The sequence below is a fragment of the Taudactylus pleione genome, unplaced genomic scaffold (genome assembly GCF_031769625.1).
Source record: "Taudactylus pleione unplaced genomic scaffold, aTauple2 ptg000133l, whole genome shotgun sequence".
NCBI lineage: Eukaryota > Metazoa > Chordata > Amphibia > Anura > Myobatrachidae > Taudactylus > Taudactylus pleione.
Window position 1 is genome coordinate 160,121 of NW_028284535.1, and position 14,552 is coordinate 174,672.

A 14,552-nucleotide genomic window follows, 5' to 3' on the forward strand; every position below is an offset into this window, starting at 1 on the left:
GTGCTGTAGAATGTGGAACACATGACACTGAGGAAGTGCTGTAGAATGTGAAACACATGAATCTGAGAAAGTGCTGCAGAATGTGGAACACATGACACTGAGGAAGTGCTGCAGAATGTGGAACACATTTTCTGAGGAAGTGCTGTTGGATGTGGAACACATGACACTAATGAAGTGCTGTAGGATGTGAGGAAGTGCAGTAGGATGTGGAACACGTGTCACTGAGGAAGTGCTGTAGTTTGTGGAACACATGACACTGAGGAAGTGCTGTAGGATGTGGAATAGATGACACTGAGGAAGTGCTGCAAGATATGGAACACACAACACTGAGGAAGTGCTGTAGGATGTGGAATGCACGACACTAAGGAAGTGTGTCAGAATGTGGAACACATGACACTGAGGAAGTGCTGTAGAATGTGGAACACAAAACACTGAGGAAGTGCTGTAGAATGTGGAACACATGACACTGAGGAAGTGCTGTAGAATGTGGAACACATGACACTGAGGAAGTGCTGTAGAATGTGGAACACATAACTCTGAGGAAGTGCTGTAGAATGTGGAACACATAACACTGAGGAAGTGCTGTAGAATGTGGAACACATAACACTGAGGAAGTGCTGTAGAATGTGGAACACATGACACTGAGGAAGTGCTGTAGAATGTGGAACACATGACACTGAGGAAGTGCTGCATGATATGGAACACATGACACTGAGGAAGTGCTGTAGTATGTGGAACACATAACACTGAGGAAGTGCTGTAAAATGTGGAACACATAACACTGAGGAAGTGCTGTATAATGTGGAACACATAACACTGAGGAAGTGCTGTAGAATGTGAAACACGACACTGAGGAAGTGCTGTAGAATGTGGAACACATTTTACTGAGGAAGTGCTGTAGGATGTGGAACACATGACACTAATGAAGTGCTGTAGGATGTGAGGAAGTGCAGTAGGATGTGGAACACGTGACACTGAGGAAGTGCTGTAGTATGTGGAACACATGACACTGAGGAAGTGCTGTAGGATGTGGAATAGATGACACTGAGGAAGTGCTGCAAGATATGGAACACATGACACTGAGGAAGTGCTGTAGAATGTGGAACACATGACACTGAGAAAGTGCTGCAGGATATGGAACACATGACACTGAGGAAGTGCTGCAGAATGTGGAACATATGGCACTGAGGAAGTGCTGTAGTATGTGGAACACATGACACTGAGAAAGTGCTGCAGGATGTGGAACACATGACACTGATGAAGTGCTGCAGAATGTGGAACACATTTTACTGAGGAAGTGCTGTAAGATGTGGAACACATGACACTAATGAAGTGCTGTAGGATGTGAGGAAGTGCAGTAGGATGTGGAACACGTGTCACTGAGGAAGTGCTGTAGTATGTGGAACACATGACACTGAGGAAGTGCTGTAGGATGTGGAATAGATGACACTGAGGAAGTGCTGCAAGATATGGAACACATGACACTGAGGAAGTACTGCAAGATATGGAACACATGACACTGAGGAAGTGCTGCAGAATGTGGAACATATGGCACTGAGGAAGTGCTGTAGGATGTGGAATAGATGACACTGAGGAAGTGCTGCAAGATATGGAACACATGACACTGAGGAAGTGCTGCAGAATGTGGAACACATGACACTGAGGAAGTGCTGCAGGATGTGGAACACATGACACTGAGGAAGTGCTGCAGGATGTGGAACACATGACACTGAGGAAGTGCTGTAGTATGTGGAACACATGACACTGAGAAAGTGCTGCAGAATGTGGAACATATGACACTGAGGAAGTGCTGTAGTATGTGGAACACATGACACTGAGAAAGTGCTGCAGAATGTGGAACACAAAACACTGAGGAAGTGCTGCAGAATGTGGAACACATGACACTGAGGAAGTGCTGCAGGATGTGGAACACATGACACTGAGGAAGTGCTGCAGAATGTGGAACACATTTTCTGAGGAAGTGCTGTTGGATGTGGAACACATGACACTAATGAAGTGCTGTAGGATGTGAGGAAGTGCAGTAGGATGTGGAACACGTGTCACTGAGGAAGTGCTGTAGTATGTGGAACACATGACACTGAGGAAGTGCTGTAGGATGTGGAATAGATGACACTGAGGAAGTGCTGCAAGATATGGAACACACAACACTGAGGAAGTGCTGTAGGATGTGGAATGCACGACACTAAGGAAGTGTGTTAGAATGTGGAACACATGACACTGAGGAAGTGCTGTAGAATGTGGAACACATAACACTGAGGAAGTGCTGTAGAATGTGAAACACATGACACTGAGGAAGTGCTGTAGAATGTGGAACACATGACACTGAGGAAGTGCTGTAGAATGTGGAACACATAACACTGAGGAAGTGCTGTAGAATGTGGAACACATAACACTGAGGAAGTGCTGTAGAATGTGGAACACATAACACTGAGGAAGTGCTGTAGAATGTGGAACACATGACACTGAGGAAGTGCTGTAGAATGTGGAACACATGACACTGAGGAAGTGCTGCATGATATGGAACACATGACACTGAGGAAGTGCTGTAGTATGTGGAACACATAACACTGAGGAAGTGCTGTAGAATGTGGAACACATAACACTGAGGAAGTGCTGTATAATGTGGAACACATAACACTGAGGAAGTGCTGTAGATTGTGAAACACGACACTGAGGAAGTGCTGTAGAATGTGGAACACATTTTACTGAGGAAGTGCTGTAGGATGTGGAACACATGACACTAATGAAGTGCTGTAGGATGTGAGGAAGTGCAGTAGGATGTGGAACATGTGACACTGAGGAAGTGCTGTAGTATGTGGAACACATGACACTGAGGAAGTGCTGTAGGATGTGGAATAGATGACACTGAGGAAGTGCTGCAAGATATGGAACACATGACACTGAGGAAGTGCTGTAGAATGTGGAACACATGACACTGAGGAAGTGCTGCAGGATATGGAACACATGACACTGAGGAAGTGCTGCAGAATGTGGAACATATGGCACTGAGGAAGTGCTGTAGTATGTGGAACACATGACACTGAGAAAGTGCTGCATGATGTGGAACACATGACACTGATGAAGTGCTGCAGAATGTGGAACACATTTTACTGAGGAAGTGCTGTAAGATGTGGAACACATGACACTAATGAAGTGCTGTAGGATGTGAGGAAGTGCAGTAGGATGTGGAACACGTGTCACTGAGGAAGTGCTGTAGTATGTGGAACACATGACACTGAGGAAGTGCTGTAGGATGTGGAATAGATGACACTGAGGAAGTGCTGCAAGATATGGAACACATGACACTGAGGAAGTGCTGCAAGATATGGAACACATGACACTGAGGAAGTGCTGCAGAATGTGGAACATATGGCACTGAGGAAGTGCTGTAGGATGTGGAATAGATGACACTGAGGAAGTGCTGCAAGATATGGAACACATGACACTGAGGAAGTGCTGCAGAATGTGGAACACATGACACTGAGGAAGTGCTGCAGAATGTGGAACACATGACACAGTGGGGTGAGGTAAATGGCTGTGGAGGCACACATGGAAATGGGTCTGAGAGCAGGGGGCCTATCTCACCCCTTACTCACTGTAACTCACTGTAACTTTCCCCTCACTACACCTAAGCTTCAGTGGCCATTGATTCTCCTACCTGCATCACTGTGCCTTTTCTTGCTGCTACTGACTCAGCTCTGATCTCTAAACACTGCAGGGCACTTCCTGGTCACACGGCACATCCAAGGTGTCAATCAGTGCTCAGGGTACGCCCCCCCCTATACTCAGTGGCATGCCTCTATTAGCTCTCTTTCTGTGCAGCATACTGCCCGTAGTGTGGCCCCGCCCCCAGCTCTGCAAGCAGTGTCTGACTATACAGAAGCGAGGCTGAACTGTTGGTGCCTCATCTCTTATCTCCCTGCAGTCGCAGGAGCTCCACAAAGCTGGTGAGTGTTAACTATAAAAATGATTACAATAAACAAAGAAGATGTTCATAAGTTATAAATATCTTCCTATAAATATCTTCTTTGTATTATTCTAATCATTTTTACATCAAATCTCAGGAGTATGACAGACTCCACCCCAGCCTACCCTGACTGTACGTCCCTGCTGAGGAAGTGCTGAAATAGAGCTAAGCAGTGATATAGAGAATGTGACACTCACCAGGGCTGGTGCAAGGTTCCTTGGCTCCCTAAGCGTAGCTTCAGCCTAACACCCCCCCCCCCCCCCCATCTACACTCCCAGTTCCACCTCTTTCACGGTAAGGGTCCAAACTGCACATGACTGTGCACAGACGCTTTTGTGCATGCTCATTTTCTGAGCATACACAGTGTAAATTCACTCCCTATATGCTAGATAACCAGGTGTACATTCCCCACTGCATCAGCACCATAGTTCATACGGAATATTAGATTAATCATTAAGTTATGATCCATCCAATGTTCAATGCAACTTCTGTAATAATACTATTCCACATCATGTGTGAGATGCCCCAGAAAGTATCTGACTGCAGTTTGGGCTGAATATACCACAAATGTTTATAAATACCTCAGGACACAGCTACCTGCCTGCAATGCTGAGCCAGCCAGGCATGTTATACGTGAATAGAAGAGCATGGGAAAAGTAAGGGTACAGCAGCTGTCTATATAATCCGCTTCTGCTGCCAGTACTAAGGGTTCTTGTTTACTAAGCATAAGCAGTGTTAGGAGACAGAGTGAAAAGTGATAAGTCTGTGATAAGGTGCCAGCCAATCAGCTCCCAACTGTCATTTTTCAAACACAGCCTGTGAGATGGCAGTTGGGAGCTGATTGGCTGGCACCTTATCACTTTCTTATCACTTTTCACTCTGACTCCTAACACTGCTTAGTAAATAGACCCCTAAGTAGCAAAAGGACGTCTCTTTCAGAGACTTTTATAATTTATGTGCTGGTGACCTCAATCACCTCAAGTGCGCCCCTCAGGAGCCAGCGCCCTTAGACAGCTGCCTAATGCTAGCACCGGCCCTGACACTGAGGATGTGCTGCAGTATGTAGAACACATGGAATTGTCATGAACAGATATAGGTTTAATATTTGCCATATATAAAGGCGTCAGAGTGTTTATTTAGTCTCCCGTGGCCTCACCTATATTTCTAGCAGCTGGTACCATGACAGAACATACGTTATAGAAGAGAATTCTTCTCTGTGATCATGTAGAATTCCCGTTATTACCTTTCCTGTCGATTTCACTCCCTTCCAGATGCAGAAATACACAATGATCCAGGTGGCCAGCAGGCACAGTATCATTTGCCAGTTTAACTGCCCAGGCTCATTCAGACCCGCAGAGATCTGCAGCACTTTATTCCTGCCGGAGAGACCAGCCGTTAGCGTTACGTAATGCGTGGAGTGGCCAGATTGTCATTTAATGCTGGTCACATTACAGTATGTACATTACACCATACACATAACTTGTCTGCCGCAGTTGTTAATGTGTGAACATGGTGCATGCATCTAAAAGATTTAAATGTAACCATACAGCAAGGGTATTCATGTATTTCTGGTATTAAATAGGGTATCGGTATGAAATACCGCCGGACGCAAGCCCGGTGGCTCAAATCCCGGCAACTGAAGATCCCGACAGGTAAGTATTTTAACTATAACCTAACCCCCCCCAACCCTCCCTTAGGGGTGCCTAACCTTAACCTCCCCCCAAGTGCCTAAACCTAACCCCCCCCTTTCCCCGCGGCCTAAACCTAAGTCTCCTGGGGGGTGCCTAACCCTAACCTCCCCTTCCCCTAGCCCAGGGGAGTTCAACCTTGGCCCTCCAGCTGCTGTGGAACTACACATCCCAGCATGCACTGCCATAGTCTTAGCATGCCCTTATATCAAAAAGGTGGCAGTGCTTGCTGGGATGTGTAGTTCCACAGCAGCTGGAGGGCTAAGGTTGAAGACCCCTGCCCTAGCCTAACGCTAACCCTAAGTCCCCCCGGGAGCCCCTAACCTAACCCTCCCCCCCCTGTCCGCGCCCGCCGCCTGGCTTACCTTCGTTCGGTATGCCGGGCGTCAGGCTCCCGGTGTAGGTAAAATGACAGGCGCTGGGATTTTGACGCCTGTCATTAGACCCCTGCTGGGATTAGACAGTCGGGAAGCCAGCGGTCGGCATTTCGACCATCGGCTTCCTGACTGCATCCCATGAAATAGTCCGTCTGAGACGCACATGCTGGAGAGAATGGAATAAAATATTGAGCAAAGGTGCTACATGGGGGCTCAGATTGCTTGTTCTCGGTGATATAAATAATGCGTAGCATAACTTCTTTCCTGCTCATGCTCCTCATTTGTCCATCCACTTTGTTTCACTGTACAGAAATGTACGTTTAGGTGCAGAGTAAATAGCTTAGATAAATGACACAAGAAACTTTCCCTGAGCTGCACTCTCCTGGTCGGCTAATTCAGCAGCTCCTGCACTGCCTCTAATGGCTCAAACATAAAAACAATTACAGATGTGCGCAGACCCCCATGATTTGGTTTTAATTTGGCAAAAACGACCCTCAAGTTTTTTGGTTCGGATATGGTTTTGGTTTGCTTTAAAATTGACAAAAACAGCTAAAACCATGACATTTGGACCTGTTTACATGCAAGCCAAAGCCGAGATCCGTTTTTTTTAATCCAAGTTCCAAATTTACAGCGGACCTGGTATTCGGTTCCATGCCGCACCCCAAAAGTGATCCGAACAGGTACTCGATTAGACTTGGAACCCCCAAGTTCGGGTGTGTTAGTCATTCAGGAAATCCGACCGACACCCTAATTACGGTACAATACTCCCTCAAAAAACAAAGCACTAAAACCCCCACGAAAGACAAAAATATTTTTACATTGAAAGCCGGGAAACCTCAGGTTGGAGCCCAGGTAGAATCATAATGATCTAATTAACAAAATTCAGCGTTTAAGGCATAAATGGAGCAAGGGCACAGTATAAGTCCAAAATTGGGAAACTACAATTAAGATGACAATACATCTACTGTGACAGCCCCCATTTCTATTGAAGTATGTTACATCTGTCTGTCACTTTATACTACTTATATATATCCCAGGACGTATGTCCTCTTGTATACTCACTCCCAGAACTCGATGACGGGGGAGCGTTTGTTAAGAAGAGCGGCACAGCTGATGTTGTACGGGATGCCGGAGTCGGTGCTGTTAGCTGTAGTATCATTGGAGCACTGGTCTGGAAGGAAGACTTCGGCACACTCCTTTGTGTTCCAGGGATGTCCACAAGTAGCCCAGGGCAAGGTGTTGGTGAAGGAGTGTACTAGGTAGTAAAGGCCCCAGACCAGGATCATAATATAATAGGTGTTACAGAAGAACACGATCACCATTGAGGCAAAGCCAAGACCTGTGGAACATCAACATGAATGAGATACTTGAGCTTCGGTGAGACAATCTAATAGTACAACACACGCTACATATGGTTTATGTACAACACTGAATCAGGCCCTCAGAGTAATAACTTGGTTTTTGTGGTTAATTTGCACCATATCCTCCTGCCTACAGTTACTGTATACATTGCTTCAATAGAAAACGTCTGTTTCAATACAGTAACGTGGAGTCTTCCTAGTGGGCGTAATGCTTCTCTCACATCACATCTCAGCTCCCGGTGGGAGAAATGTAGGTGTTAAGACAGAACCTAAAAAGCTGGGAATGCGTGGAAAGTCTACAACTTTAAATGAATGCTGAAGAATTGCGGCCAACGCATTTAGGGGTCTATTCGAGCAGCAGTTAAAAGCCCTTTATCACTCGTCCCCTATGGTTTCTATGGAGATAACTCAGATTTCTCCAGCGGTACATCCCCAGATTAGAGTACATACCTCTTCCCATACTCTAGTGGGGGAAAGTGATTCAGAGAAGAAGTTTCACTTCTCAGAACAATGTCGCCCAGGGCCGGCTTGAGGCATGTTCGACCAGTGCGGTCGAACAGGGGTGCCACCTCATAGAGGGCGCACCCCTCCCAGCCATTCCTGATTTCAGCTGGACACAGTCCCGTTTTTCGGGCACTGCCCCACTGCTCCACCACGGGATGAAGCTGTGCGGCGGTGCCGACCCCGGAGAAGAGGAATGGATGCCGTGAGCATGCGCGCGGCATCCATTCACTGCAGGAAGAGGGCTGGGGGCAGCCCAGCTACTGACGTAGTGCTGGGCTTGCCCCCAGCCTGACATTAACGGGAGGCATGCCGTACGAACACGCCCCCAAATAATGTCATTTAGGGGGTGTGGTCTATGGAAATTAGGCCACACACCCATTTTTGGTCCTTGGTCCCGCACAGGGCGCGGCCAGTGTCAAACTGGAGTACGAAGGGCCCACCGGAGGAATGCAGTGGTAGGGGCCCATGCTTTGGGGTGTGGCCAGTTACCACGGGGGATGGGGTCAGCCCCCAAAGAGGCTTGGACAGACAATGGAGACCATGTAACTGACCCTATAATAGAGTAACAATGTATAATTCAAGTGTACAGTCTGAAACCAGACATTAGAGCAAGTGGTGGGGCACCCAGGCAGTGGGGCCCACCGGGGATTTCCCCTGTACCCCTGTGGGCCAGTCCAACCCTGGGCGCGGCTCACCCTGGAGCCGGCCCTGATGTCACCATCTGTGGATGGCGCAATAAGCCTCCTGACTGGAGAAATGCAGTGAAGTGGTTTCTCATTACCCTGTTGCTCCTCATACTTTTCTAGTTTGCAATGTGGGGATACCAATGGGGCCCTGAAACAGGGGAAAACTTCAAAAAAATTTGTGGACAGAATAAATAAAACCTATCACTCACCCCCTGACAGACAGCTGCACAACAGTCACCGATGTCTCTGCAGCCAGAGAACTGTCAGTCTCGGACTACAAACAGTATTTTTCCCCTCCAATCAATTAATTTTCTACCCTGTAAATTCTATGAAAATGAAGCAGCCTCTCCCCATGACTCACCCGTGCAGCTGAGACTTCCTTAAACCCTGCACTGCGCTGGTCTCTCTCAGGGAACTGATTGGACAGAGTCCATCATGACAGCATTCCCACCAATAAAATGGCCTCTCCCAGTCCCAACAACATATTTGTGCCCTCACGCCTGTACCATGAGTAATTTTTTGTGAACTAGATTTCACTTTACTGTTACATGCACCACTGGGGACCCCAATTTTCACAAATTTTAGCCACAAAGGGTGGCAAACTCTGTGAAAAGATTTATGTGAAATCTTTATGAATTGACCCCTTAAAGTCTTTAAAAAAAATTATTGAAATGTTATTACTAATTTCAATTGAATAAAACTAGAAAGTTGTTGAGATTGCTCAACTGTAGGATCCAATACTAATCCCACAAAATAGGTTCAATTACCTCTATAATTTATAATTCTCCAGATGTCCATTCGATCCTTTAACTGATTCCCGCTTATATCTAGCAGTGTTTCCCATTTGTCCTTAGAAATAATGGGCCTGATTCAGAGCTGAACGCTCTGACCATAGCGCTCGCTCTGAATCAGGGCCCTAGTACCTGTTTTTGGAGCGGCCTCATGGACGCTCGCATAGCTGTGGGTTACCACCCACAGCTTATGCGAGCGTCCATGATGATGGTCGCGATGGTCAAAGACCATCGCGACCATTGGGCTTGCGACGAGACCCTGCGGTAGGATCTCGCTTCCGCAAGCCCAGGAGTGATTTTGGCTCTATCAGAGCCAAAATCACTCCCACTAACATCATTACTGATGTCAGTGGGGCCGGACTCAGACGGTAGGCGTTCCCATGGGAACGCCTCCGTCTGGCAGCCACGCCCCCGGCACGCCCACCAAAGGGGCCGTGCTGTCAGTCACCATCGACAGCACGTCCCCTTTGGTGCGAGACCCCGAGCAACGTATTTCTCGTCGCTCGCCGGGTCTCGCGCATGCGCACGACGGAGCTCCCTCCATCGTGCGCATGCGCATTCGCCAAACATCGACCCGCTTGCGAGCGAACTTCCCTCGCGAGCGGGTCTGAATGACCCCCTATGTTTTATAGTGTCTGCCAGGAAGGTATTTGAAATTGACCATCACAAGGGACTGAAAAGCTTCATCTAATAGACCCCTGAGATGGACACAGATCGCAACTGAGTAAATCCAGGTGAATCGCAGGTAATGCGTTACGTTAAAATCACTTTGGTTATGTATGATGGAATTGTATATCACCATCGGTATTGCTGAGGAATTACTTTTTGGTTTTTGGTAGCATGATGATATTTTAAATCGTCTTTCAGATAAATTAATTTAGAATATTTGATTTGTTGGTAAATCATGGAGAATGTACATGGCTCAACAAGGATCATTCATTTACATTTTGTTATTTATTTTTTAATTTTTCTACTACATCTTTGTTGTTGGTGCATTTTTTGTTTTTACATTAGCTGGACTGAAAAATAAAATGTAATTCTGGTAGTTTTATCTTGGCTGTATGGGTTACAGTGCAGTTATGGGTGGCTGTACCTCTACAAATGGCATAAGAGGAGATTACGGAATTGTAAGTGTAAGCTATTTATAAAGCCTGTGGGGTTTTTTGTCCTCAGGGAATGATGAATATATATATACTCGTACATGGAAGTTCATTAGTTTCATCTGCGGTTTCATGGAGCTATCATATAACTTGTTTGGTTAGCTCTTGCGCCTGGTTACTGTCACGTTTGACTTCGGGAAATCCCCTACTGAGGGGGTGAAAGCTGAGGTCCTGGGTTGAGGGAGAAATTGGAGGCGTGGGGCCTGTATATAAGTTCTCCTCATCCACGAATATCGGATGTTGGCGAGCCTTGACCAAAGGTGCGGCAAGTCTAACCTGCTGGGAGGTGTTCACCAGTGACCCCTCCAAGCGGGATATGGGTTTAAGCTGCACCCAGCAGGCAGGTCGCGGTCCTTTGGTCAGGTATCCGATACCCACGGGAATAGAGATAATACAACGATGGCTCAATAGGAATACTTCAGGAAGAAGTACAGCTGCACCAGGAGTTGGTATTTGTAATTGCACACAGGTAAAGGGTTTTTGACGCACTGCTGCAACAAGAGGTGGCACTTGTAGTTGTACGCAGGCAAGGTGTTTTGACGCACTGTTGCACAAGGAGATGGCACTTGTATGGCACACAGGCAAGATGTTCGGACGCACTGTTGCACAAGGAGAAGGCACGTAGAGACTCGAGGGTAACACGATAAGGGAACCTGGAATGAGGTGACGGCAAGTATACACAAGGTAGCGACAACGTTGCACAGGCAACTTCCTGCTGTCTGGAGGCTGGTTATATACCCTGAGATAGCAGATCATTGGTGGACAGCGTCAGCTGACCACCACCATGCCACCATTGGATAAAGGGTAGTCAGGTGATGAAGACTGTCATGGCTGCGTCCATGACGGCAACCGCAGTAACCAAAGCACAGCGCAGCTCATGGATGTCCACTTGGCTCTTAGGCATAATGCTCAGCACATCACTCGCTGTCGCACCTGACGTCTGACCACCTGAGGGATCAGGGGAAGCCGGTGCTGGGGTGAGTAACAGCCAATCCTAGGTCGCAAACTGACAGTTACTTTAGTGATGGTGTGGGTAATATAGTGACTTGCTGAGCGGGTGCGTTCCTGGAGCCAGCCAAAGCTGTATCATTTGAATTTTGTAATCATTGAAGTTTTTTGTTTTTCTATATTTTGTTGTTAAATGTTTTGGGGGTTTTTTCTATCAAATTTTTAGTTTGTTTCTTAAACTCTGATCCGCAAACATTATAACGCATGCAGATTTAAGGTACAATTGAGGCATAACTGTACTCTCCAACTATAACAAATCCCATTACTGATCCGTAATCAGAGGTGATGTTGTAAAATGTGGACTTAACTCTGTGAAATCCCCAAAAAGCGATAAATCAACAGAATTTGAGAGTTTAAATTAATTTATGATTTACAGCTGCAGATTGTAGAAAAGCACCAGCAAAATCATACTATTTGATGTTGAATATTGGAGTGCCAACCCAGCTTGTTACTGTGTGTGTGTGTGTGTGTATGTATATATATATATATATATATATATATATATGTATATATATGGAACAATATATCGCACTGGCCGTACACACTACACGATCGGGGGTACGATCGCGCAATATATCATTCCATGCTGCATGTAACATCATTCACATCGTCCCATCTGCTGTACAGCATGGCAGATGGGATGATGCGATGAACGAATGTCATGTACGCGCAAATGGGCATACCCACTATATGACCCACACAATATATCTTATAGTGTGTACCCAGCTTCAGGGTTAGCACTACTGTTGCCATTAGGGTTAGGGTTAGCACCAGAGTTACCATTAGGGTTAGGATTAACATTAGGGTTAGCAATAGGGTTAGCGTTAGAGTTATGAATAAAGTCTTATTAGAAAGAAGACACTGTCGACATTCCGTCCATGACGTCATTACATCAGTGTGGACATGCTGAATGTCCACATGGTCAATGTAGAAATTATGAACATGGCGACATAATGACCGTGTCCACATTCTCATGCTGACCTAATGAATGTTGACCTAATGAATGTTGACCTAATGTATGTAGATATAATATACAGAACCCTGTATAGAGTGACAGACTGTCCCTCATCAATTGCTAATCCTGTCATTCTCTATTATCATTACTTTATATGAATGAGATTTCCCGTCAGCAGAGTTAGAACACACGTTATTTGTTTGCAGGTTTAGCATTCCTTTCTGGAACAACATAATGATAAAAATGATAATGTTAGTCTCAGCTTCTATTCACATACTAGACATCCAAACGGCTGGAAAGACTTGCTATAATGAAGCAGTGCTTCCCAAATTCATCCGAGAAGGCTGATTTATGCCGTGTGTTCAGCTCAATCCTGCTTCAAAAACACAGCCGAAGACTTTGATTTATTTAAGTGCTATCTCAAATTTCAATCATTATAATGAATGGAAAGAGGGTCATTTGGTCTAACATATCACACATATTAATTCAAAGCGCAGTTTAGAAATGTCTCAGTTTTACGGTAAAACACTGTATTATATGAATCCAACCAATAAATGAATTGCAATATACAGTACAAGAGGGTGTTCTGGTGCGGTGGGAATAATTATGGCTCGGTTACCAGTAGGAGAAATACACAGATTTCTAAAGGTGTATGGGGGAGATGTATCAAACCTGGGAGAGATAAAGGGCCTGATTCAGAGCCGCTCGTAAGAGGCCGCTCATTCGCTCTGAGCGATGTTCGCACATCTGCGCATGCGTATGGGTTTTAGTACGCATGCGCGAACCAGTCAGTGCGGTCGAAAATCGTGTGCTCGCAAAATAGTGAATGCCTGATAATTTGAGTGACAGAGTGAGGCGTTTGTGGGTGGTAACAAGGGAAGGTGCTTGAAAACGGGGAGTGGAGATCAGAACGCAGGCGTGCCAAACGTTCAGAACGGGCGTTTTAAGGGTGTGCATAATTAACAAAGCAGCGTCATCGACCACGTCACTTGGTTGTCTTTTAGCAAGAACTGCTCGCATGATTGCGGTAGGAAAATGCTACCACAAGAATAGCGAGCAGCTCATATGCCTTTCGATGTACTCGATTAATCTAATAAATAGCGGAGATGACGTATGATGTGAGCGGCCAGGGGGCGTTTTTTTCAAAATAACGACCGCATGTTTTGTACGCTCGTTCAGACATAGAGGCGTCAACAGACCGCAAAGAGCGAGCGGTCATTTTAAATAGCCAGCCCCTTTTTCTGAACGAGCGAACGCAAATAGCGTCCGGCTCAGACCCAAAGTACCAACCATTCAGCTCCTAATTGTCACTTTACAGGCTGTGTTTGAAAAATGACAGAAGCTGATTGGTTGGTAGTTTATCTCTCACCGCTGTCTCTCTCTCCAAGGTGTTATATATCTCTCCCTATGTCAGATACTTCCACATCTTTGTGTCACACAGCTTAGATGTATCACAAGATAGGCAATAGGGACAAATTAGGAATATATATTATAATTTTAAAAGAATAATAGATTTCTAAAATGTGCCTAAGATTTCCATTCGATTCCAGTACTTTGGGCTGTTATCAGACTCTCTTAGGCACCGGCAGACTAAGGGGGAGATTTATCAAATCTTGGAGAGAGATAAAGTTGACTGAGACAAAGTGCCAACCAACCAGTTTCTAGCTGTCATGTTACAGTCTGTGCCGCAAAAATGACAGAAGCTGATTGGTTGGTACTTTGGGCCCGATTCAGACCCGCTCGCTAGACGCGTTCGCACGCAGTTTGCAATCCCGCAGTCGCACAGCAAGACATTAGCACGCCCATTATGTCTTGGCATGCGATCGCGGTGTGTATGTAGATGCCGACAGCCTGTCTTAAAACACCCACTTTCCCTTCACTATACACGTCATCTCCAGGAAGTGTGTGCAACAATCGGTAACATCGAGGACCATCGGATGCATACGCAGCACTTGTGGCTGACCATAACCTACCACAAGCACTGCGAGTGCTTCAGTGTAAAATTCAGCCATGTGACGTGTACTATGACGCTGC

General features: G+C 46.0%; 1 protein-coding gene across 1 annotated transcript in view; it reads right to left on the minus strand.

The window, feature by feature from the left end:
* LOC148523432 (sodium- and chloride-dependent creatine transporter 1-like) overlaps window positions 1–14,552 on the minus strand; it is a 99,822-nt gene that overhangs the window by 37,036 nt on the left and 48,234 nt on the right. Inside the window, exons 4-5 of the mRNA XM_088473212.1 lie at window positions 7,116–7,392; window positions 5,232–5,364 (exon numbers count right to left, since the gene is read on the minus strand). Of these exons, the coding sequence (XP_088329338.1) occupies window positions 5,232–5,364; window positions 7,116–7,392 (410 nt within the window). The remainder of the gene's footprint in view (window positions 1–5,231; window positions 5,365–7,115; window positions 7,393–14,552) is intronic.